This window comes from Chaetodon auriga, chromosome 11 (assembly GCF_051107435.1).
Source record: "Chaetodon auriga isolate fChaAug3 chromosome 11, fChaAug3.hap1, whole genome shotgun sequence".
NCBI lineage: Eukaryota > Metazoa > Chordata > Actinopteri > Chaetodontiformes > Chaetodontidae > Chaetodon > Chaetodon auriga.
Window position 1 is genome coordinate 7252262 of NC_135084.1, and position 26931 is coordinate 7279192.

General features: G+C 42.4%; 1 protein-coding gene across 1 annotated transcript; it reads right to left on the reverse strand.

Annotated features, from left to right (window-relative positions):
- Nucleotides 1-437: 437 nt before the first annotated feature.
- hs3st1l1 (heparan sulfate (glucosamine) 3-O-sulfotransferase 1-like1) lies at nucleotides 438-26931 on the reverse strand. The gene is made up of 2 exons (XM_076743328.1): nucleotides 26517-26931; nucleotides 438-1951 (listed from the first exon to the last, which is right to left on the reverse strand). The coding sequence occupies exon 2, from the start codon at nucleotides 1764-1766 to the stop codon at nucleotides 825-827; it is 942 nt and encodes a 313-aa protein (XP_076599443.1). The 5' UTR covers nucleotides 1767-1951; nucleotides 26517-26931; the 3' UTR covers nucleotides 438-824.

Genomic DNA, 26931 nt, shown 5'->3' on the forward strand with positions numbered 1-26931 from the left:
AAGTATGATTCAGGAAAGAGATAATATGCAGAAAAAAAACATTTTCACAGATACAGTAACATTTGTAAACGTTTTACAGCACTGTTAGGCATATGATTTAGTGACTGCATTTAACACCTGTCCAGATTGTTGAACAGAGCAGCAACAAAATGCAACAGCAGCTCCACAGTGAGCTTGCTGACTATGGAGATTTGACTGATTTAGCTGCAGGCACAGGCTAGCTTCAATGTCCAAAGCCATTAATGATTCCTGTACTACTAAAGCGCTGCTCCAGGGTACCCATTTCCTTGCATTAATGTCTACCTTCCACCACAGCAAATCAAAGGCTTATTCTAATGCCTCTGCCTACCTTAGTATACTCCATAAATAACACAGGTTAGAGGGCTCAAGGGCTTTTGATGGTAAGAATCAAATGGAGAGAGACAGAAACATGCCAATTTTCTGGTACATTTGAAAGCAGAACAATTTATTATCAAGAACAAGAATATCAAACAAGAGAGAGGAAAAAAAGTTCATCAGTTTCACAAACTTGTTTTTGCTGCAATTTAATCACTTAAACGTTTCCAGCACATAGAGAATGACTTATTAAGCTTGGAGATTCTTCCATTTAATCTTACGCCTCTAGTTACAGTTTTTCATGTTTTCTTGCCCTATTGTCAGAATATAGAACTGCTCCTCTGAAACCAGAGATCAAAACAGTAGTTATTAAGAGGATATTCAAGGGGGGGTTTATATGTCAGTTCTGTAAAGTGCTTTTGCCCCCCTTTTGTCCTCATCACAGATAAAGCAGTGGCTCCCTTGAGTCTATTTGTGATCTGGGTTCCTTATTGCCAGTCGAAGGTGCGCTTCACCAGCCTGAAGAAGGTTCGGTTGTGTTCCTGTAGGTAGGAGCGGAGCTGCTGGAGGACGGTGCTGTTGACAGCTGGGTGAGGACGTCCCTTAGACTCGTGCAGACAGCGCTCTCGACCATCACTTCGGATACAGTAAAACCCCTTGGTCTGGTTGAAGTAGAAGTTGGTGGAAACTATCCTTGGGGGCAAGTTGAGGAAGCGCTCCACCTTCTGAAGCTCTGGCAAGGGGTCACGGATGAGAGCATCTCCATCCACAATGTGTATCTGTTCCAGAGGGAAGTAGCGCAGCCAGTTGCGCATGTGGATGTCGTACAGGCTCCTCTGAATGGCCTTGTACCGGATGTTCAGGGCTCCATTGCGCACTAGCAGGTTCTCAATGGCTTGCACCGGCTTGTGGTTCTCCAGCCGGTTGAAGTACACCTGGGTGTAGTCGGAAATGACCCGCTCGGCCGGGTCTCGCAAGATCAGTAGCAGCTTTATGGATGAGTTCATGGCACAGATACGTTCTGGTGCGAGGGCTGACGTAAAGTAACCTGGAGTTTTCTCCACGGTGATCTGGTGTGGGTAAGAGTAGGGCATCAGCTCACGGTACCACTCAAAGCCCTTGGCATAGTTCTCATCCCAGTCAAAGAAGTGCACCTCGGTGGCAGCAGCAGCAACCTCAGGGTGTATGTCGAGCATCTCCAGCAGCGCTCTTGTGCCTCCCTTGCGTACCCCGATAATGATACTGTGTGGGGCTCTTTTACTAGTCCCTGGGGGTGGAGAGGAGGGCACATCTCCAGAGACATTGGCTGGTAGTCCAGAATCAAGGTCCATGGGGTCCAGTGTTATGCCAAATCCTGCCTGAATGAGCTCAGGTGGAGCAGCGTATGTCTGGAGAACCAGGAAAAAGGCCGATGCCAGGAAACAAGCCATGGTGATGGGCTGAAGGGTGGAGGTTGGCCGAGAGACAGAAGTAAGGAAAGGAGAGTGGTTTAGCTGTGGACAAGATCTGTCTTTCTGAGCTCAGTGTTAACAAGAGCAGTGGGAAGTGCAGTCTTTGTCTGCCATTGAATTTGACCTGGAGGAGGAGGAGAAATCATCGGCAGTCCACAGCACATCTGTGGGGTAGAACAAAGACAAAAAAGAACAAAAGGCTTTCAGATTTCAGGCATATAAAGCAGAATGAATGGCTGTATTATACTGAAATGGCACTTTCCTCATTCACCTGAAAAAGCAATCCAGCCATAAATACAATCCATGTCTGTTATAAGTGTATCATCTCAAAAGGATAATCTCAATTCATCTTTCTTTGAGTCTCTTTTCATCTTCCTTCTTCCCATCTGCTTTCTCCTCTAACTCTATAAAGTCACTTTCAATTGATACTGTAATTTCCTCGGCTGAAAAACATTTATCCAGACAGCTCGTTAGAAAATGTGTCTGAGATATGCAAGTATGGCTGAAGGCCAGAAGACGAGGCCGGAGTGCTTTGTCTTCCTTTACCAGGTCAAAATCCACACTGGAGTCAATACACTGATGCCCTAGGGCATCGAAATCAAGGCATTCGGAGATTTATAAAGACAAATTTATTGCAGGAAGTCAGATGAGTTCCCACTTCTAGGTGACTTTGATTTCCTATACATGTCAAGAAGGATCAATACTCGGGCAATGCAATTCAGCAAACACAAGGAGGAGGATTTAGGGCATTAAATTAGACTTATAATATTGCTAAAGAGACCTTCAAAACCATGGGAAAATCTGCTGTCTCGTCGATTTTTAACTTTTTATCTTTTATTACAAGGGCTGTTGCATATTTGAATATTTTCCTTGTTTTCTTGACTTCAATAGGCCCTTCTCATATGGTTTGCCTTCACTTAAACAAGAAATAACATGTTCAAAATGTTCCCCCGCTCCCAAGCAAGAAGCCGGGAGCTGAAAGAGCGGAGCGAATTTTTTTTTTTTTTTTAAATGCCATGGAATTAATTTAAAAAACAAACGTCTTCAGTTACCTTCGCAAGGAAAACAAGCTGAGAGAGTTGTTGCTTACACTGTGCTAGTCAAAACAACAGGGCCGGGCAAACATCCAGCTTCAATAGCAAAGGTCATGGTAAGGTAATCTAAACAAACAAAGATATTCCCTGCCTGGGAACTGACTGCTACACACACACACACACACACACACACACACATAGAGTACAAAACTCTGGATGCATATAGTACATATATTAAATGGTCAGCACATATTACTCATCACTTATAATGTGGGCTGGAAATATGTTACAGATCATTTGAGTGCATCTTGAAAACTGCTCTGCTTCTATGGAAGCCGCTTCAACACATTTGGGTTGTATTTTAGCATGCAGGGGGAAATCTCTCCCAACCAGTAAGACGCTGAATTCCTGCATCACTTTCTGCAGATAGAGTTTACTGTAATTACATCTTAAAGGGAAAAAAATGAAGAAAAAATACTCTGTGTGTGTGTGTGTGTGTGTGTGTGTGTGTGTGTGTGTGTGTGGTAAAAAGACGATCGACGCTAAAAAGAGTAAAATATTAAATACATAGGCTTTTCCGTGGCTTTCATAGCAGCAGGGCGGCTGCACTTCCAACTAGTCTTTTCCAAGCAGTTTTTTTTTTTGTACGGATTTCTCGATAAATATCAGCACAAACAGTATAGATGATCTGTTCTCTCTCCAGAGGCGTTTTCAGCTTACCTAATCCTCAGAGCATGCATTTGTACAGTAAAACACCAAAGGTAACAGCTATGTAGTAATAGCTTAATTCTAAATTGAACCATGCGGTAACTGATATGAAAGTCCTGGAGTCATTTTTGTGTAGTAACTGTCAGTCATTGATTTGTGAGGTGCGCATGAAAGTAACTTTGCTGAAATCTGCACACTTGAGTCTTTGTTCGTGACCAACTGTCACTATTCTGTCTCTGCTTGCGGAAATCCTCCGACTCCAGTGCAGTTTAATCACAGAAGTGGTCCCTCGGATTCAGCGGGCTGTGTGAGAAGTATAACAACCAATGCGCGTGGTGCATTTCTGTGATGTCACCGGTGGCCTCTCTCTCACCTTACAGAGTCTTTCAACCATATAAAGGCTATGACACATGCCCCCGCTTCACACTACGATCTGTTTCTTGAGTGTGGGACTGGGCCTGTGAGCTGAACGCAGGAGAGCCGACCTGCCCTACAGGGCCCAGGGTTGTGCAAGGAGGCACTTATGTGCTGTGACAGGCGCGCCTGCCTGTCAGCGTTTCCCTGGCAGAGAGCTGCCAAGTCCAATGCTAACAGCAAGGCAGCCAGACGAGCTTTCTGTCTCATCCAATTCCCCCCACTGCCCTCACAGCACACCACCACCTGGAAGGAGCCATTGTTTCACATTCCACAGGGCCTTATTGCTTTATTCAGTGCTTGATGCATATCTTTCCAGCTTTTCCTTCGCCACATGGCAGCCACGCTATCTGGCAGACCCTTTAACCGACACGGTTTCCACTGAACACTGTGGAGCCAGTGGGAGGTTACCTAACAGGGGTTGGCAGGGGCCAACTGTGGCCTCACTAAGATGTGGGAGTAGGATATAGAATCTGTGTGTGGTGGCTCAGCGGGAGCACTGCTGCCTCTCATCTAAATAGTAGCTCTGGTCACTTTTTCGCTCTTGGCGTTTGCATGTTTTGCTTCTGTGCCTTTTCTATCGGGACAGGTGCTCCATCTTAATCATCTGCAGGTGTGAGCGTGAAGGTGCAGTCAGACCAGAACTGGCAGATGGAATTTATCTGTTGTCTGTCTGTTTATCTGTAGTACCTATTTTATAATAATAATAATAATAATAATAATAATAATAATAATAATAACACTAGCTATAGCAGTATTCCTCCTGCTCTGCTGCATGTACTATTGCACTAAGCTGTGATACAAACCAGAATATGTACACAGGTCTGATACGCTAGATCAGGATGAGTGCCGATACCGAAGTCATGGTATTCATTAAAACATATTTGCAGTCACTTGCATCCTGTCAGTCACAGCAGGCCTCCGACTCAGTTTTGAGTGCCACAGAAATCTCTGGCCTCATGGTAACCTAAATAAAAATGATGCCAGTCACAGTGAAGTATACAGATTTTATTACAGTTGGTATCTGGAGAAAAAAAATGTTGGCTCACTTCTTCCCTAACATGAATAATTAAAACCTCCTTTCAGTTTTTTTTTTTTTAATTATTATTTTGCAGTTCAAGTTCAGTCCGTTTGGGAAGATGGGGGATCAGTCTGTTTGGGAAGCAAAGGGGTCTTGCCCACATCTTCAATTAAACCAGTGGGTAGTGAATTCCAGTTTGACTCACTGAATTAGTTCCCATGTGTGTTAGCTCTGTGATTGGCCAGTGATATGCTCAAGATGTTTCCCTGCCTTTTCACGCTGAGCTATGCTCCAGCCTCTCTTTGACCCTGACTGTGAATACGTGGGTATGGATTCTGAACTCGGTACAGACTGAGACATGAATGCTTAGAAAACAAAACAACCTATACCACATTCCCACTTGAACCCATGATGCAGAGCCTCCACATGCAAGAGCTGCACTTGCTGACCATTTCTGGCTTTAAAACTTGTGTGGCAGCAGAGCAAAAGTGCTGCCGACCACCTGAGCAGACAGCACGACCAACAGATCCGTGCTATTCATTATAAACCACCAGGCTAAGAGGAGGGCTCCACAGGTTCTCAGTGCTACAGGAAACCAGATTAATAATTAATAATTAACCCAAACAGCCTCTATACATCGACAGAACAAACCCTCATTCATATTCAGCAGGGCCCCCTGCCATTAACTGTGGCAGGCAGCAGGTATTGAACAGGGCAGCTTTGTTTCTTTAATGGCCGCTCATTAGAGACATTAGTACAAAATAATTATTACTGCAATAAAGCTTGATGCCATAGGGTGGCTTTTGTGCTATTAAACTGATTGATTTCAAGTGAGGACTTTAAATGTATTAATCATTGTTTCATTTGTTTTTTTTTTATGTCGTGGTCACACATTTTAAAGTTTTCACACGTAAATACACACATGCAGCTGATTTTTTTGAGATTTTTGTTTTCAGCACGGGTGGAGACAAAAAAATGTATCTCAAGTAGAAGTGAGTGTAGAGACAGACTTCCTTATCTTCTTGGTTGTTTCTTTCCCTTCCCCCCTCTCAGTCTTGTTTCTCTGTTTGACCGGCTCACAGCATAGATGAGCTCTTGTAAGATGCAGTGACCCTTCCCCCAAAAAACTATCACTTGGGACGCAGAGATGCACTCACCTCCATTCTATTTTCTTCTGCACTTTCCCCTTTCTCCTTCCTCTTTTTCTCAGCCATTCTCTGTATCAGGCCCTCAAAAACCAGCACAATATATTTCCCACCCACACACATCCAACTGTAACTCTGAGACTGCACTCCCACATACAGGATGGGTTTTAAATTATGGATGCATTTTGGTTCACAGTGGGATTCCTGGCTCAATTTATTAATTTCTCTTATAACATAAGACTTCAGCTGCTCACAGAGGACAGATATGATATTTTCCTCCCTTCTCAACCTCCTCACATTTCTACTCCGAGAACCCAACACAGTTATAAAACACTATTTGCATGTTTAATTTCTGGGCCATATGAGGTATACTCCCAGGGAAAACGAGTAAAATCCTTCCTTTCCAGTCATGATAAGAATCCAAAACACTAAGGAGATGCTCTGCATCAGCATGCGAGAGATTTTTAAGTGACACCTTGAACACTGCTGAGCGTTTCAGTCCTCCCACAAAGCTGGCTTGACCATGATGTGAAAAAATAATGAGTGAGCAGTCCCCATCTATGCACATCACTGGTACAGAACAGCCAGTTGCAGGTGAGTTCATACTGTAGGTTGGAGACTGTGGTAGCTTGAAAGCAGAGGTCGAGTGCACTCTCAACCTCTCCCCCCTCACTAGGAAACTACAACACAGGTGTCCTGACTTAGTTGTGTTTTGTGAAATGTTGCTATATATTAACCCTCAGGGCCACCGTAGAATGCATTATACAGAGCTGTTTCAGTTATATAATCTACCCTCACTGATATAAATAGGTTGGACAAAGTAATAGAAACACCTGTCAGTATAACGCAATACAATTCAACAGCAGCACACACTACATGCTCCTAAATGGCCATTACAAAAAAAAAACCTGAACATTATAACCTCGGTGTATGTGTGTGTTGTACTAGACTACATTAGTTTTAGCTGGGTGAACCAAAAAAAAAAAGGCAAATTAGTGTACGTCACTGCAATGCTGCTAGAACCTGCATCCCAGTCATACTCTCCTCTGGGGCCACCTGGTGGATAAGCATCTCATGCTAATTTCACATAATTTTAGGACTTCATGCGTTCACAACATCAAATTTTAGCAAAGAACAACTTTGACTGAAAGGTTTCAGGCTTCACTTCTGAACTAATATATCTTATCATGTTGAACAGTGATTACAACAGTGTGGTTCATATTTTTTGGGGGAACAAAGACCACATTGTACTTTATTTCAGTTCCTGTACCTTTAAAGGGGTGTTTAACTCCCTTCCCTCTCATTTATCTCAGTTCTCACAGCCACGCATGAAGAGCTGTGAAGCCCCCACTCATAGTCTCATTCTGCAACACTGATGCATCATCGATTCCCATGAACCCCCAGCTCACGCGCTCGTTCTTGAATCCCCAAATTTCATCAATCCCTTACACATAAACGGCCCGGTCGTCATCAGTAAAATGTGTTCTATTCAGAAATATTGCATTCTTTTTGGCCAAATCAATTGCAGCGATGGCAGTAGCGGACGCTTAGATTAGGACTTGTTATCTAATATTGATATAGATGTTTCTCTCTGACACCTCAGCAGCGTTTCACACAGTGACACTGAAGATGGAGAGACAACGTTTCCTTGCTTTGAGAGGAAATTGCACAGCAGCTCTGATGGTAAGCAATATTTGGTTATTTCGGGAGAGCATGAGTAACACAATGACCTAATCCACACCCACATGTCAGAAGAGGCATTCATTACGGACTTCAAGAGGATGAAATCTGTCATTTGCTAGTACACCCAGACACATGTGGCCCCAGGCACTAATTACAGTGTTTAAACTGTGATCCTAGATACATTGAATTAAGCCTTCACAGTATAGCCATCTTTTCAGCTCTTTTTTTTTTTCCTGCGGAGTGGTTCAGTGTGCGATGCAGTCCCTTCCAATTACCAATCCTTCTGCCCACTGCCATCTGTGCACAAGTAGAACATGAGCCACCCAACTTGAAGGCCTGTGCCTCATAAATAAATATACTGTATGTTTACGCTACATTGCCCAAATCTGCATAAAGATATGTATCAACAAACAACACCTCACTCCATTTTACATGATATTGAGGATGGAAACGCTCGTGGTTTTTCAGATTTTTTTTTTTTTTTTCTGGCAGAAAATACAGGGGTCAAACAACGCTGCATTTAGCCACAAACTGTCCTTTCCCCATGGCCTAACCCCTCCAGTTACCCAGCCTAAACTCACTATTGTTCAACTGACACAGGATCGCTGTAGCAATCTCTGTTGCTCGGCTGCATACCCTGGCCCAGGCCTCCTCCAGTTTAGCGTTGACATTTGTCAATGCTCGGAGATTTATTTCAAGCATCAGCTGACATTGTCTGGATTCCCAGGAGGCATTTTCACAGATAAAATAGGCTGACTTGCTCATCACCCCTGGATGAGTGGAGGCAACCAATCCCAGGGACGCTGACTCACTCGGGGAAGTGTTCCGCGGTCCTTCAGAAACAACAACAGACTATGAGAAGGAATTCAATCAGAGTGGCCTGATGATCCCCATTCAAGCTGCCACTTTTGATAAGGCACCTATGCTTTCTACAGCACTGAGATCTCTCCGCTGCAACGGCCTCCTCATCACCGATACGAAGAAAAAGCTAATTTTGCTCCACCAATTTAATGCAACTGTAATTCTTTTTATGCTTTTCGCATCAAGCCTTTCCTAGTTCTCACAATGAGTCTGATCTTCTCCATGTTAATTAATTGCTCTACAGTTCATCGCAGAGGGAACACTTTGAAATGCTGACTTAATCAAAACAAATGCACCAACTTTCCTCTCTCTTCTTGGGTCTAAGCCTTTGGTAAACCAATGCTGTTCTCCAGTCTCGCAGGCATCCTGCAAACTGCAATATACACATACATTATGGATGAATTACTTCATCAAATAAAAAGCAGGGCATCTTGTAATGAACTGTGAGGATACTCTTAATCTTTGATGAGGCCTATCTGATGAATAGTTTAATGAGAAAAACTATGGGAAGGCCTGCTGGGTGCTGACAAAGATATCATAGCTCTGATGAGTTATGTGCAAAAAAAAAAAACCCACAATGTTTAGAGAATTTTACAATCTTGTAGGGTTGTTTATTAAACATCATCGATCTTACAGCTCATAAACAGCATTAAGTAATACAACAAGTGTAATCGCACCTCAGCCGAGTCTTGAGTTATGCACTGTGCAAGCTGTACTCCAGGGCAAAGCACATAATACATATTAACTAAGGTATGTGCACACTGGGGGCTTGGTATTTCTTCGAGGAGGTCAACTTAGATATCTCATGTTTATTTCCCAAAACTACAGCTGGTGTGTGCAGTTCTGCATAACTTGGAAAACCTTTCTCGCTCTGGCACAGCAACATCCTATTGGTAGGCGCATGCCACAGATCTGCCAGTGTTTTCCCGCCATCACAAATATGTATTCAGCGCTGCAGAACTCGAGGTTTAGTATTTGGACCTTCTGTGATGTGCTGTTGGCTGCCAAGTGTTGAAGTGATTCTACACCAGGCTGCAGTTAGTGAGCTGATAATAATGCGTTCAACTTAAAGCCGTTTCCCACAGGGGTGTCATGCGTTTGCTCGCATCAGAGGTCGAAGCATTATACAGTTAGATGTGTCAGTGCTGGTTATGGTGCTCCCTGCTGTAGCAGCGGGATACCACCAGCACACATACGGTAAACAAACAAGAGGGAGCATGTTCTGTAGCCAGATACACAGCGAGCAGAAGATGGTATCCATGAGGAGAGACTGTATCAAAGCAGCATATCTATCGTTTCTTACCGACAATCACAAGAGATCTAGCTGGAGAAAGTCAGGGAGCAGCTATAAACTGACCCCCCAGAGTACATGACTTGACTGTGACATGAGTGCGCAGCCGGGATTAGCTTCATTTGTTTGTGCAGTACGTGTGAATGACAAATCAGTCAAGCGTAACTGTGAGATATGCAGATCAGAAATGGAACAAGTATCAAACTGACAGTGACAGCAACACATTTCTGGAATGTCATTTAGCCACAGCGAATGACCTTGAACTGGAACTTTCACAATATCGAGCTACCTCATCTGCATAAGTAATTCAAGTTGTCGCTTCACATGCTGGTCATTGATTGTAACGTGATCGGGGAGATTGGGCTTTGCGGGTTGAGGTGGCTTCGCCATTTTTCAGTGCACAAGTTTCAACCTTGGTCATTCTCCTCCCTCCCCCAACAGTACCCCCTCAAAGAATCTAAATATTGTATTTTTCGGTTCTTTTCATGTTTATGTTATGTTCTCTTCTCTCGGTGTATTTCATCGTGTTGCACTGTCATGTTGATGGCCACCTAGCACCACACCAAATTCCATTCTCAAATATAAGACTTTAAGGTGTCTTTGCTTAGATCCAGTTTAACCTTTCTTCACGTCAGTATAAATGAGATCTACTGCAATGCGCACATTTAAGAAAATATGTCACTTTAAAAGCTGGTTCGCCTGTTACTGTGATTATTTCCTTCTTCCAAAACAGCAAATGCCAGAAGTTGAGTTTTCATTAAAACAAAATTATGACTGGCATGTTAACTGCAAGCCAGATTAATCGGAGCACACAAGGCCAAATTCCATTTAAAATGCTGTTTTTTAAATGGAGTCTGGCACAGTTTCCCACTCCACAAAAAACATACAGGGGCTACATCACTTTCAGCAAACGTCACGGATCACACTGAGGGCAGAACAATATCACCTTAATATTTTCTGGTCTAGTTCAGCTAAAAACACAAAACACCGAATCCGTCAGCACATTGGCGTGTCGCTCACTACCGAACTTGCTTCTAACCGGTACTGACGTTATCCTCACCTCACCTGGTCACCTGGCTGAGCCTCGCCCTCAGTGAAACACGAGGCAGAGGATATTAATGATTGTGTGAAATCTTCGAACAGCGCACATTAGTTCTGCAACAGCGATGCACTGATACACTGCTACAGCGGATAGAATACAAACTGATCCACAGAACACACAATTCTAAACATAAGATGTATAAAATTATTATTTGTAATTTTTTTTTTCAAATTCAGATACATGCTCACGCGATGAACACCTCAGACAGTTTCTTCCACTCCACCTGGCTCTGCCCACCAACTCAGTATTTCTGAAAAAAGAAAAAAAGTCACTGACAGGATATCCTTCATTTGGGCTTTTCACACTACACTTAGCCCAGGGATAAAAGCATTCCTAGTACCTTCTTAGCCCCAGGCTAATCGAGCTGTTAGCCCCAGGCTAAGTCAGCTTTTACACCGTGAAAGTGGGCTAACCCCGACTTCAGCCTAGGGCTGGCTGGCCCTGCTCCAGAATAGGGTTAGCCCAGGGTTTGTGGGATTATTCTCCAAAAATTAGTTAACAGATGGCTAAAAGGCGCTAGTGTGATACAAGGCTTTAGTAAACAGAGTAGTCACATGTCATTCGAGAATCTAAATGATCATTGTGTGTTCCAACGGACATTTAGCCTAGGGCTAGTAGAAACGCAGAGTGAATTGTATCGCCATGGGTTTAGGCTAACCCTGAGTTAACAATGTGTGTGAAAAGGGACTGTATCATCTCAGGGTCAGCTCAGCTCAAGGCTGAGGATAGACAGCAAACCTCACATTTCACAAAACCTGGGCCCCTCTCTCGTAATTTCATTAAATTTGCCTGTGAACTAATCCACCTACAGAGAGACGCGCGCGCACACACACACACACACACACAAATATGTATGCTCTCATATCATACTCATACCTTAAACTAGCAGCAATCACCCCATAACTCCACATCACATAGTCCATCAATCAACAATCAGTTACACAAATGCCACAAAATGCACTTTGCTGAATGGCTTCAGGTGTTCAACAACTCACAGGACTTAGCAAATGTCAGAACTGGGGAAATGTCAAAGTTCTGCAGTGATTAAGCTGTAGTGTGATTATCTCCATAGTGCTCCAAACGCACCCCTGTGTTGAGATAAACACGCTTTGATGTTCATTGGATTTAGCGTGATCAGTGCTCTCGTCTCTTTCTTTTAAGAGAGTTTGGCAAACAGGAAGTCAGCCACTTTGGATTTTGTGCGTTAATTTAAATTTCTAAACACATGTTTGAGGCCTATAGGGTGCTCAAAAAGTCACAAAACCTTACACCCATATTCAAATTGGTAAATATTAAGATTTGATGTTGCAATGGGGCTTAGGTGTGCCACATCAGATCTACAGCAAAAACTAATTGTTCTTAGCCTTAAGACACATTTTTCACCCCCTGCTTGAAATCTCTGTAACTCAAAATTTGATATGCTCGTTGCTCTTATTATTTCAGACATATTTCACATTGGCTTTCATTAACTTTGCTCAAGCAGAAGTCGGCCATTTTGAATTTAGTTCATTTTTCCTGCATTTTATGCAAACTTTTTTTTATGTCTCAAAGCACATCACACCCTGATGTACAAAACTGTGCAGGCACTTATATATGTAATATATATCATATATGCATATGTCTGTTGATGTGTGGAACAGGGTCACCGTGGCAGATGCATGACGTGATGGCAAAGAGGAAGTGGGAATAATTCAGCAATGTGCTCAGCCTCAAACTTCATAAAGCTATTAATGGGCCGCTCCTGATCACACCATCACATGAAATTTACACTGTGTGATCACTTGATGTACAGCAACATCATATAAGATAAGAGATAAGATAGGACTTTATTGATCCCGCACCGGGAAATGTAGTCATTACAGCCAACAGGTATTACAAAGAGCAAGTGGAAGAGTGGAATAAGAGGTCAAAGGTCCAATAGCTGTGAAGATTCAGAGCGATGAGACTACTACTGTCGCTCCTGAGGCCTCTTGGACGACAGGACCTATTCAGTGCTCCTTGCAGCATTCATTTTTATTGTCTTAAGTTCTTTTTCTACGGTATTTTTCTTGTTGTTCAGTCATTTACTTTTATTGACAACCATTGTTTTCCCAATCCGTGCCTTTATAATTGTTTATCTTCCCCCACTTTCATTTTCTCCTGTGCGAATCGTCCATCTCTGGTCCATCTACTTGACTGTTCACCTGTCAAACTGTATGCCTAATTGTCTGTCTGTCTGTCTGTCTGTAAATCTGCCAATCTGTCCAATCTGCCTGTGTCTGACCCTCTGTCTGTCTATTACTGTCCCTGTATGTCAAAACCAAAGTCATTACTGGCTTGGAGGGTGGGGAGGTGGACAGGAGAAGGCAGTAAGGGAACAAGGGGAGGGGTAAGGTAAGAGTAGCCACTTCACCTATTTTGGTAATTTGTGCAAAACCTTCAGTAAAAAAAAAGAAAAGAAAAGAAGGTTTTGCTTGTTCTATTCATTTCTCCTGCTCCTACTGACCAATAAGAGATCCCTATAATGTGCTTTCAATAGAAGTGATGGGAGACAAAATCCTCATTTTGTGCAAAAATGTACCCAAACATTCATCTGAAGTTAACAGAAGCTTCAGCAGCCCAAGTTAGACCAATCATGTGGACATCTTCCAGTGTTAGTCTTTTTAGTACAGAATTTCAGTTTTTTCTGTTAATACCCTTCCACTGCAGCTCAAGAGGGAAACACTGTCCAGGGAAGCAGAGAAGAAATTTTACACTGAAGACTCTAAAATAGGACTCTAATGAGGACTGTGGCTTTTTGTCCCCATCACTTACTCCAGCAGCACATTAGGAAGGGATATCGCCATGGCCAGTATGAACAGGAGGAATGATTACAGCGAGCAGAATCTGTTTCAGTGTTCATAATTGCACCTGAATGACTCTTTTTAGACAGACTTTGCAAAACTGGCAACCTGTCCTTTATAAGGCGGCATGTATGAATCATAGTGCATTTAGGAAAACAGCGTTATTCAGACAAACTTTTGCTTTTGAATTAAAAATATTCTAGCTTTTTGAATATAGCTTAACAAATATGCAGGGCTGCAAGTACCAATTGTTTTCTTATTAGTCTGCCAAATATTTGAAAAACTGTGAAAAATACTCATCACAAGCTCTGAGAGCCCAAGCTGACATCCTCACAAATCTTGTTTAAAATAATGTGATACACAAAAACAGCAAGTCTTCACATTGGAGCACCTGGAGCAAATATCTGTGATTTTTGCTTAATCAAACAGCTGAAAATGAGGAATTGATTGTTTCTAGATAATCTTCTGTCCATCCAGCGTGCAATATTAAGTGTCAACTCTACGAATATATTAACGCAATCTGAAAATGACCAACGACTAAACCGCGCTCAGCATCATCTGCTGAGATGCTGAGCGCTGTTTGTGACTGCACAGTGGCACCTTGGAGGCAAATAACATCAGTTGCCTCTGTGCTCAACTTTGAGCCACATCCTTGTAATTTCCTACTTGCAGGGCAAACTAGATCGTAAGGGAAGTGTTTATCTATAATAACAATCTCCAGCTCCATTTCCCCATGCCTAGTCTCTGCCTCTCTGGCAGAGTGTTTCAGAGGTCTGACTGGGCAGAGAAGGGGGAGGATGTAAACCATCATAGCTTCACGCCGCTGTCGTACGCTCTATCATTACATTGTTTACAGCATTTGCCTTCACACTGCTCTACGCCACTGCCTATGTAGCGCCGGGCAGCTAATCGGCCTTTCCTCAGCGCCCGAGAGGAAATGAAAAGTCTTGTGCCAGCTGGGCTTTACATCTGCTTCTGAGCAGAGTTTCCAGGTGCTGTTTACAGACATTTTCAAGGAAGGCTAACCACAAGCATTGGCACCTCTGTTAATTTTTACTTTCTCCTCTTGTTCTTTCTGGCCAACATAACACTGGCAGCGGTTTGAATGCAGTGTCACCGTACACTTCTTGTGTTCAGCCTGCATAGCGAGGTGGGATTTGCCATCACTTTAAATCACTAGAGCATGCACAAACTGAAATGAGGTGTGGCTAAAAAAAAAAGAAGAAGAAAAAAGAAAAACATTGTGGGTTTGACTGAATTTAATGCACATGAAAAGGAAAACAGAGTTGTTAGGTGAGATGCATGTGAAGAATTCAGGCTCATTTAAATAGCTGAAAAGACCTGTCTGCGACTTAATGAAAATATCCGTGCATGTGCAGTTCTGGGTATGTGACAGAATCAGGTTAAGAAGATAGAGGGAATAAAAAAATCATGTCATTTCAGCAGGGTGACTTTCATAGCAGAGCGCAGCTTTGTCTCTGCTGGTAAACCCACAAGCTAATGTTGGAGCCCTGGTAAAGCTAATGAGAGTGCAGTATAATTTTATATTTGTCCAAAAAAAAAAAAAAACAGCACGAGCACTCTCGTATTTTATCTTTAAAAACACTGTGGTGCATACTGAAATGAAGCCCGGGCCAAAGATTAATCAACTTCGAGTCTTATCAGAACTACATAACAACTTATAGTATGAGGTCTTCTCACTGTCAATTTCGTCTGTGCTGTCTTGTTGCACCATTCTTCATGAATAAGTCATCAGTCCCCCACTATTCCCCTTTGGCTTACTGCTCGTTCTGCCGCCTCCATGGCCCCGTAAAACCAACTGAAGTGTTTATGGGAGATAAGAGGCAAAGGAGGTCGCAGGCCCAATAACTCCTTTTATCACCCCACGTTCTGCAGCAAGGGCCATTTTATGGGTGAATTTGCTGAAGACGAATTCTTAATTAGAGAAGTTTGTGGACCCAGCTTCAGAGGCCTAATGGGGGAATAAAAAGAATCACAGAAAGGGGATCTGCAGGATTGCTTGTTGGCCTGCTTTGTTACTGTGTCTTGTAGCAAAGACGAGAACATCCTTGGTTTGTTCTCAAAGTAATATCAATGAAAAAGGCCTTTAAAAAGGGGTTGGTGAGGCTTGTTTGTTTAGGTGTGAATGCTGTGTGTCTAGACAACCCTGAGTCCTTTCGAAATTAGTTCAGGTTATTGATTTTCTTGGGGGCTTATCTTTATTAAAGGAGCATACCTTGTCAATGGAATTACTGCCTCGGCCATTAAGGTGAGCGGATTCTATTTCCCATTATTGTAAATTCCTGCCAAGAGACTTGAATGGCTGAGGTTAATAGGAATTGCAATGTTTTGTCCTGAACTTATCCTGTCAGGCAACAATTGTAACAAATAAGAATGCAAAACTCCACTTCTGTGTCCTATACTTTTAAAACCAATACATCCCAGCTGCTTTATTTTCAGGACAAAATGTTCCAGGCCCAAAAAGCTGGACACATTAAAAAACGTCTCTACCTTTGACAAATACGAACAGGGTGGGATCGAAGGGAAGTAGCTCACATTTTTAATTAGCCGACTTGGCAGACATGTTTCACCAGACCAGACCTGATAATGACTGGGATCCTGTGTTCCCAGTCTCCTGCATATTAACTGAGAAAAAAGGAGAAAATTAATTACTCATTTTCCCAGACGAGGGGAGAGGGATCTCGTCCTTGATTGCATAATTTTAAAACTCCATAATTATCTCAACTCTGTAGCAAAAATGAAGGAAGGGAGGATGCATGTGAGTTTTCTCCTGCAGACTCCTCAAAGCTGGAGCACTCTGGGACTGAACACACTTTGCTGGGGACCCTCTCGACCTAAGTCGTACAGTTTCTGAGGTTAGCCCAAAAGATTTGACAGCTCAATTGAGCAGCGGAACACTGGAACATTAGTCAAGTAGTGCGATGCAGTCCTCCCCCTTCCTCGCTCATCAACCCCTGCTGTAAAGCCTAGATTAACCATCTTTCACTTCATTTAGATGGAGGATTGTTTTGGGGTTTGCCTGATTATATCTGTCTCGAGCACACACCATGCTTCTATTGGTATTTAACAAAGATTAGCTTTAAATTGATGATTAACCTTTGTAATCCTGCGTGCATAGTGAAAATGGCTTGCTTGTCTTTACCACAGCCACACAAAAGAGAAGCTGCATTATCGTTCGGGGAAAATTGAGGCTCGGAAAGCAAATGAGGCAGTGTTATCTGCCTGGTGCTTGGCTGGATAATGAAGACGAATCTTCAGACCAGAGAGCCATCTCATAATGAATCCGAACAGATGAATTCTTTTGCGTTCTTAGTGTGCATCTTTTAATAAAACTTCATTGTGACCCTGACAAGCAATTGCCGCCCTTATCTCGCAAAGAAGCAGAATTTACTTGAGTGGTTGCCATTGTTTAGATGGCTGTATTAGGGAGTAATCAGACATTAAATGAGTCATTTCTCCATATTTAACTCCAACTGGGGAGGTAATGGTTTAATTTGCTGGGCAATGAGTTTTCCCATGTGTCGTGCTCCTTGCATTAAATCACAGGCGGATGCAGCTGCATCTGTTGCTCTTGAAATCATTAATGCACAACTGTACAAATGCAAGTCAGTGTACCTCTCTAGTGACTTCACCCATTTGAAGAACAAAAATCAAAAATCCTTTACAGAATGCCAGAGGTTTAAAGAGCAAAAGAAGAATACCAACTGATTTCTTGGAAACACAACTACATCCCCAACTTTTGTCCCCTGTTGAACTCTGAACCTCAGGAACTGAGACTATGTATGTTTCTATATCAAGAAGTATGCAGTTATAATACACTTAAATTTGATTTGAGTGAAGACTTTCATGGTAGTTTGAGATGCTAGACTTATTACAAAATCTGTTTGATTAATCTGATTGTATTAATTTGATAAATTTATTCATAATCTATAAAATGCAGATTTATCAGCAGCCAAAAACCAAAAATATAGAATTCATAGAAACCAAAGATTTGCATTTGAGAAGGTGGATTGAATGAACTTTTATCATTTTTGCTTGAAACAACTAATCAGCTATTAAAAACATTGCTGATCGCTTTCTGTCGATCAACTAACTGATGAATCAACTGATCGTTTCGGCTCCAAGTATAATTCCCATGAGAATATTCAACCTCTTACTCACCCTTCCTTTCAAAGGCAGAAAACCTGAGCTCATGTTCAGCGCTATGGCGGACAATGGCCAAAACCACCCTCTCTCTACTTTTACCTCTAGTGATGAAATGAGGATGGTATATTATTCTTTGAAACCTTGGAAGCTGACATCAAATGCCATGCCTAATCCCCACTGTGCTCCACACCTCTGGAGCAGATCACAGCCTACACCTTGTAATCCTATTGCAGTTTATTAAGGGGATATGATGTAAAGAGGAAGCCGTGTGATGAAAACTCATTCTGAAGGTGAGGGCCAAAATCTGCCATTTTCACTGGCCCGAGCCAGCCTCGAGTCATCCTGTTAACCGGGACAGTTCTTATCACACGCTCACTCTTTGAACTAACAAAAAGATCTTATCTAATACAGAGATATATCATGTAAAAACTATCCTCCCAAAAATCTGTATTAGCACATTTCCCTCTGCCTGTATAAGCCTGGTGTGGATGTGCACTGTATGATAAATACTGTAGAACACAAATGTGGACAAACCAGTTTATCTGCTCCTTATGTGATACTCAGATATGAGCAAATATGTAGCAAAGCACCAGCAGCAAGAAGCATTTCCAATAATGGAATATGCATACACACATAAATTGAACATGCGTCTGGCACGCACGCCGTGGAGTATTCCTCTGACACTGAAGCGAAGGCCAGTAAGTGGGTTCATTTACAGTGATGGATATTGGAATACAGATTTGAACCAAATGCAGCGCAAATGAATCAACCTCTTTATCTTCAGCATATCGGTAACAACAGAGAGGAAAAAACAAGCTTTTTAAATACAATATCCAAATCATTTTAGGCTGTGTATTATTTGCTTAAATCCCATTTATGAGACGATGTGGCATTTTTGGCTCATTTGCCTCTCAACAATTAAAAAAAAAAAAAAACTAAGAGCAAATGTGAAAATTTTCATCATTATCCTCTTATAGCCAAATTATCGCAGCTCATAATTATTAACTGGTCAAACAATAAACACTTAATGATAAACATGTTGAACATCTGCTACACACATGCTGCAGATTAGTGGAAACAACAAATGATATAATTACAGATTTGAGAGAGTAAACAAATATGTTATCAACGGAAATGGAAAAAAAACTAATCTGAAAGGACAAGAAGAAATCAAGGGGAAGCTCATCTGAATGTCTCCAGTATCTGAGGGAGCTTCAAATTATGGTTGCATTAACAGATCCATCTGATTATGCCTTTATATTGCCAGATAATAAGACTACACACTGTCATGAACACTTCAGCAACTAACACACAACAGGCCGACTCGTGAATCGGTATTCAAACGTCTGTGTGTGGTCGCGAGGTAAAATGACACAGCCATCTCCTCTAAGACAGGTCTGCACGCTGCATGTTACACTGAGTGGCCAGAAAAATGGAAACTCCTGTGCACCGTAATATAACCCTGGAATATGTTCACTTCTAAAGCTGTAGTTAGTCACTGGGCTGCAGTCAGTTCATTAAATTAGGGCTGCAACTCACAATTACATTTAAATGGTCAATTAAACTAGTGATTTTTGTCAGAGATCATCATTTCGTCGTGTCTTCTCTGTGCTTATGGGAAAAAATGCACAGTGCCAAGATGGCGTCCACAAAAAACCCCCCAAATATTTCATTTATGATCATGACGAGAACCAGACCATGTTTGCTCTAATTGAATAAACGATTGTCAGAACAGCTGATGATTTTTTTTTTCAATCGACTAATCCTGTTCAGTTCCATATCATGGGCTGAGGGGTTTCTGATTTTTTGCTCCTCCACATAAATGATGTGGATAGGACAGCTTGAAATATATTATATTGCAATATAGAATCAGTTACTCAAGAGTTCAGTGAACGGCTCTCTGACACGGTGTCAAGTTTTACAAAGGTCGTATTGTATTTACGTATGAGAGGATTTTAGTTCTGCATTGCATAATATCATAGGGTTGCAGCTAACATCACTATTGATTAATCTGCCAATTACTTTCTAGGTTAATCGATTAATCATGCGGTCTATAAAAAATGTGGAGAAAAGCTTTTTCCTGAAGCCCAAAATGAAAACAAACCCCCTAAAATATTAACTTGATCATCAAACATGACAAAATCTTCACAATCAAGAGGATGAAAGCAGTGTTTGTTTGGTATTTTTGCTCAAAAACATGACTTGAATGATTAATTAATCATCAATGATTTTTCGTTGCTTGACTAAATGATTAATCAGTGTATCTTTTTACACTGTATTGTTTCATAGTTCATTTGTTTTCCGATCATATAGTTGAGTAACAACACTTTCTGCCAGCTCTGTGCTTTTAAAGCAAAAGGGAGGGAAGCTAAGGCAGAGGAATAGCATATTTCAAAGTTCAATTTCAACTTTCAGATAAGCGGTATTCCCCTATGAGATGGGAAAAAGAGGATCGCCGGTCTGGGCATGCTCCCTTCCAGAAACCAAGATGAACAGTCTCATTCAGGACCGTGGACAGCTCCCTGCTCAGCCTCAAGAGATGGCTGCTAAAGCCTCCGTCAGTCAGCATGACTGGGACATCATTAACGCTGGTCAGATAGCTTTCTCTGGAGGCTACTCTGTGCCCAGCCTTATCCATGTGCATGTGAGCCTTTGTTAACTACTCACTGTTAACAGTATATCTACCTGTGGAAGACCTGTTGGACGTTTTGGTAACCAGTTTTCTACTTCAGGAGCAGCTTTGATCTGCTGAAGCTGAACAAGGACTGAAGGTTTTGATCTGAAGGACGCCGTGAGGTCGTTACTTTCATCTCCTCAGTGCTTAAAATCAAATCAATCAAATCACAGATGGTCTGCGCTGCTTTCGTTACGTGTCTGACCTTCCCACACTAAACCTAAATCAATGTCTTTAAAGATCAAATTTCATATTTAGACAAACCCAGATCTTCGCCTTTAGAACAAATGTCAAATGTTGCTTCTGGTCGTGGCAAGAGCGTGAGCCAGCGGGGCCGACCAATGCTTGACATTTTGTTCTCATGAGTATTCATCTGCTCCTTTAAAATCACCACCAGTGATGTGTAAAGAAAAGGGAAAGCAGACAAAAGTACAGCTGAATTAACATTGCACGACATTTTTTTTTTTTACCAACAATCCAGCAGTTGACTCTTTTCAATATGCAAAACATAAAGCTGCCTTAAAATCATGTCCCTCTTTATCCCTGATAATCTCAATATCTCCACGTTAATGGGAAACGGCCTCGTTCCAGTGAAGTCATCTCGCTGAAATGTTACTTAAAGATTCTGCTCTCAGGATACCACACAGATGAGGAACATATTTCACAAACAGAGACCCGTGGAAATCTCATATCACTATCTGTTCCCTTCCTCAGCCTCACAAAACCGCACACACCCACACAAAATAAATGGCTGCATATGGCGAAGCAGAGGCATCTGAATCAAAACAAATCTCACTCCACACGACGGGGTCACGATCCCTCCGAAGCGACAGATACCATTAATCTGACAAATATGACAAGACATGGGTGTGATAGAAAAAAAAAATAAGGGTGTGTGACACACAGTCACCAATAATGAGGGATGTGGCTGACACGCACCTACTCATCTGAGGCAGAGAACAAAGGTAATGAATAAATAACTTGGCTCGTCATCAAGTGGAATGATGAATCTACTTCATAGCACTTGGCGATGATGGCGGCGTCAGCCTTTCTTGAACCTCTTGATGAAAAGGTGGCCTGTGAAATCTGCTCGCTGGAAGGTGTCACCGCCTTCCGCTGTCTCCTCTTTCACCCACTCCTACCCCGTCCTATTATTTCCGAATGGCAGAAAATTAAGCGGGAAAGGGCCTGTTCTCTGATTCTGTCATCAGATACGCTGCGCCTTTAATAAGGCTTTCCCAAAGGCTCAGTTGAAACTCGGAGGCTTTTGATGAAGAAGAAGAAGCAGCTCCCAAGCGTCTGGCACTGACAGCTTCGATGCTGTTTTATAATACTGCGCTGTTGGTGCACATGGTGGGTATCAACCCCTGAGACATGGCGTATGGACCGAGGTGGCTCCTTGCACCATGGATCGCTGCCTGCTGCACACTCATGAATTATGGAATTCGGCACAAATATGCAAATTTGGGCATTAGCCTAGTTATGGCCCTGTACTGTAAGTTACAGTGACTTATCTATTATGTATGAACCAAGGATGGGAGTGAAGAGGTCCTGGCAGCCAGCTTCACGGCCCTCTCAGTTGCTCACTTACGCATCATGAAAGAACATGAATAGCAGTGGAGGTAGCTCCAGAATGCTAGCTTTCTGCCGCTCCACATCTCCAAAGACTTGGGAGAATTAGAGCTTGCTTCCACGCTCAATTGCCAAGCTACTTAAAATAACAATGGCTTCCACAGGATTTGGAGGCCTGGAAGATACATAGGGGAATAAGCATGAAGTTGTTGCTAATCCTCTAATTTCCCCCCACAAGGCTGAAATGAAATGCTAGTCTGATCAGTAATCAGTCCACGGGGGAGGCAGACAGGAGATCCAGCCAACTCCAGAGGCACACACAAAAATTAGCCTCTGTATGACATTACCATCACAATGCTGGATGAGTGATTGTACTCGGGTAACCTAATCACAGCGATGTAAATATCCCAAATCATGAAGCCGGCAGAACCGGGAATCCGCTAGGTCAAACAGCTCACTTTTGAAATCACACACATTCTGCTCAGCAGCATACTGAATAAGTCGTTCAGCTCTGAGATGAACACAGCAGTGATTAGCTCGGATCAAAGTCAATCATCAGGCACATGACGGCTGACAACTTCCATTTAACAGGGTGCATGGGAAGTAATGATACCTGGTCCCTGTGAACCCAGTCGCTATGGTAACAAGAGGAAGCCACTCCTTCACGCTGTCCCACAGTCGGCAGTCCCGCTCGGTGTAACAGGAGAATGTTTTCTAAAGGTGAAGTTGAATTTGAATTCCCCTCACTTTTTGCGTCAGGTTACGAACTATGAGTCTGCAGCTGTGGCAATTTAGCTTTTTTTTTTTTTTTTTTTGCAAACAAGGTCAAAACCTAGTGGAAAACTTTGATGCCATTGACTGTTGAGTCACTGGCTGCTCCCCAACACTCAGTGTTGTGTTTGTGTCACATCATACACAGGAATTAAGCTAGCTAGCATTAGCTGTCATGGGTTCAGTGACGGCGAATAACCAGACTGTGAAAACTAGAGGTGTCGTGATTCTGCAAGTCCACCGTCCGATTTGATTTGAAGGTCTCGATTCAATCTGATTTTTGATTTAAACTTTTTTTTTTTTTTTAAAGAAAAAGAACTACATGGTATCAAGTGAGATATTTTTGCAATATACCTCATTGCAGTCAAATTGAATTTAATTAGATTAACTGACCGCACCAATCAATCAAACACACAAACACAGAAAGACGAGTCACTAGATGGCAGAAGGCTACTGTACAACAACCGCTTTATAGAAAGTGGCCTGATGGGGAACATTAACCCTTCTCTGTGAGGTAAACTCGTGGGTCTGTTGTGCGAGGTGAGTCCCAGTCATAGAACAGTGCATGCTAAGTGGTAGTAGAGTTCATGTAGTCAGCTGTAACGTGGCTCGATAAGCATAATAGTAACTGTAAGGCTGTTTATTGTGTTCACTGTCAAAGAGAAATAAAAAGTCCTTGTTCGTGCAACGTTGCTACACTGTCCTCCCGCGTCCTTCTTCTTTCTGTGTGAAAGGCTACTTTCCATGGATAGATATCACCAGCTGAGCTAGCTGCTAGATAACCGTAGAAAAGGTGGAAAGTGAGCAGCGGTCAAAGAATTGGAAACATCACTCCAGCGCTGCCAATTTTATACTGTGTCATCTTTTTGTTTAGTTTTTTTTTTTTAGCATGCAGCACAAGTAGGCAGAGGTGGAGAGAGTCAAGAATACTGGGAGAATCACAGATCCTGCTTTGATTCAGAAGTGAAAGCTCATGGTGATGGATTTTCCATTTAGAATTGTAATGGTGACATCCCAACTCACATTAACGGGCCATCCTGTAACTTCAGCGTTCTGCATGTTACCCCAGGATTCAAATCGCAATCATCAATCAACACGTGGAGTCATGGAGAAATGACCCAGCAGCCCCAGCTGGTTAAATGCCTGTGTGTGTGTGTGTGCGTGTGTGTGTGTGTGTGTGTTAGAATTCCAGTGATATTACAAAATACTTCTCGCGCCTGCTCGCACACTCATCATATGAATCAAATGTAGGTGGTGCTATCACCATAGAAAAATAAATGTCAGTTTCTGCTGCTAATTACATTTGTGACAAAATACGCACAGAATCAAAACACCAAGGATATGTACAGATTTTTTTTTTTTTTTTTTTAAGCAAAAAGGAATTTTAATTTCAGATGGATTTTAACACACGAACGAAGGCCTTGAGATAGCATCAAGCACAGCAGACATAAAAACTCTCTTATCTCCTGAGGGAGAATCAGCCAACCCACCAACCACAAAAAGAGAAAAATTCTGGAATTCATCAGCATCTTTAACAAATATCCCTGTAACTGCGCTAATCGTTTTCATCCTTTCATCCACCGAACGTAGCCTCATCAAATATTAATTCCATTCTCTCCTCATTTTCTATTGCTCTTGATTAGGAAAACCTGAGGAAAAGAAAATGTGCTTTTGTTTTGATGCCCCCCCCCCCCCCCCCCTTTCCTTTATTCAAGTGAAGCCAACTGGATAAACTCCATCAAACAAAACATAATAACAGGAAATTGTACACAATAAAGCATTTCTCTCCCCAGCTCCTCCTCCTCCTCCTCTTTCCATCCTTCCCACATGAAACTCTCCTGACGTGATGGTGTAACGTCCGCTGAGCCTCTACCTTTGTCCAGCCATACATCACTGAGACACCTTGAGTTTTCTTTGGGGATTTAGAAATCATAACACCTCCCTGTACCTCCATCGTCTTTACGATCAGACTCGTAAACACTTAGTGTCAGGAAAATCCCACAGACCATCCCGCCTTCAGCCCTCCATCCAACTTCACCTTTACTCACACATTCGTTTGCAGGAGGAGCACATGCAAATGAAATACACGTCCCAGTTTAGCTATAGACACACAATCGGCCCATTCATGTTGATTAGTCGGCTGTGAAAATAATGAGGGCAACCCCGCTTTCAGGGTGACCTTTTGCCCTTTGTTGTCAGTCTGTATCCCACTTTTCTGACCAAGTTAATTTCTCATTAAAGAAACTGCCTTTTAGTTCCAATTTATTTACATATACTACTATATATTTCTTAATTTAGCACTTTGAACACATCCACCTTCGATTAAAAGTGAGAGTTTTGTCCACATGTAATCCATATGTTTTGCACAGATCTTATGTTTTTAAGCTTTTTGATAGCTTGTGTATCCAAAATGAATGAAAACAGAATTTACTCAAGCACATTTACAGGCTGGCCTGAAGGCAGCCTAGTGCTAATTTAAAAAAAAACAAAAAAACATACAGCACCTCACAGTGTAATAAACTGTCTACTACACCCATACAGTAATTGTGAGAACATTAAGTGGCTGCTGCTGAAAAAGAAAAAAAGAAAAAAAAAGCATGTTTCATTTGAATTTCATCAGAGAACTTATTCCAGTCAAACACCCTGTTGTGCCTTTGAGAAATCCTGCAGCTCGGAGCACATAAGCCAACACCCACATGCTCGTAATTAAAGGTGAATTGCACGGGCTGTGGTAATTTGCATCCTGTGACGTTAATACATGGCTGCTGGAATTTCACTAGGTAGGTCTGATACCAGATACAGGAGATGTGATGCTGCCACAGCAAGGCTGCATTTCACCAAGAGCAGAGAAGTGGCTGTTACCATTAGTTGCACATGTCTGCCCTTTGACTTGAGCTCATAGTTTAATACATGAAAACACATACACTCAGCGCTAAAAATAGAACTTCTCTGAACTGTCTGCTTGAGCTTTCCTGTTATCTGAATCTATTTCAAACACACTAACTTCACACAAATCAGCCCAAACTTTTAACGCATTAAAAGTGTTGATGTGAAATTCTTATGGCACAGCCCATAAGATGTACTGGAGGACGCTCTCTTGGGAGCTTCTAAAGCTAATTTATTGGCTATAGCATTTTAATTAGTTTGATCAATACTCTATTAGAGAGGATTTAAATGTGAACTGCAGGGAGAAGACAAGGCACTCATTTCACATGAATGAATGATCATGTGCCAAAATGTCAGAGCTTCAGCTTGCAGCAAGGCGATGCTGGATTTATTCTAGCTTAATAATTGATAAATTAATCGCCCGTGAATTCAAAAGCATGAAACATCCTTTTGTCAGACGCTGGAGGTTCAAAGTGTTGCATATGAGCATGTGTGTGAGCCGCTGTGTCGTCCAGGAGCGGTGGATTTCCCGCAGACGGACAGAAAGTAGAGGAAATCTTCAGAGAAAATCTGGTTACCTCGCACAGGGGTTCGGTGAGGATCTCTGCGCGCCTCTTGGATTGGGGTTGATCTCAGGAGCGGAGGATGATGATGATGATGCTGAACCACGGAGCGCACTCTTGCGCACTGCCGGTCCACATAGAAGAAAAGCGTCCGTCTCTGCTCTCCGCCACTCTCATCACTGATTCATTTGAAAGCAGACACCAGGGGGGAACGGAGTCCTTGCTTATTCAAAGTGGATAACTCGACTCCGTCTCCGGCTCACGCAGACGTGCATGTGTGGAGAGACGCGGGTAGAGTTGTGCCCGAGCCGCCGCTTTGCGTACAGACAGGAGGGAGCGGGGAGGAGCCGTCTGCCGTCAGATGATCAGGGCAAGGTGCTCTCCTCACTGATGCTCTGCAATCCTCAGCCTGAGCAGAGCTGCAGTTCAC

Excerpts from the sequence above, each read along its gene's own strand:
- hs3st1l1 (XM_076743328.1), bottom strand. The coding sequence starts at position 1,766 with ATGGCTTGTTTCCTGGCATCGGCCTTTTTCCTGGTTCTCCAGACATAC.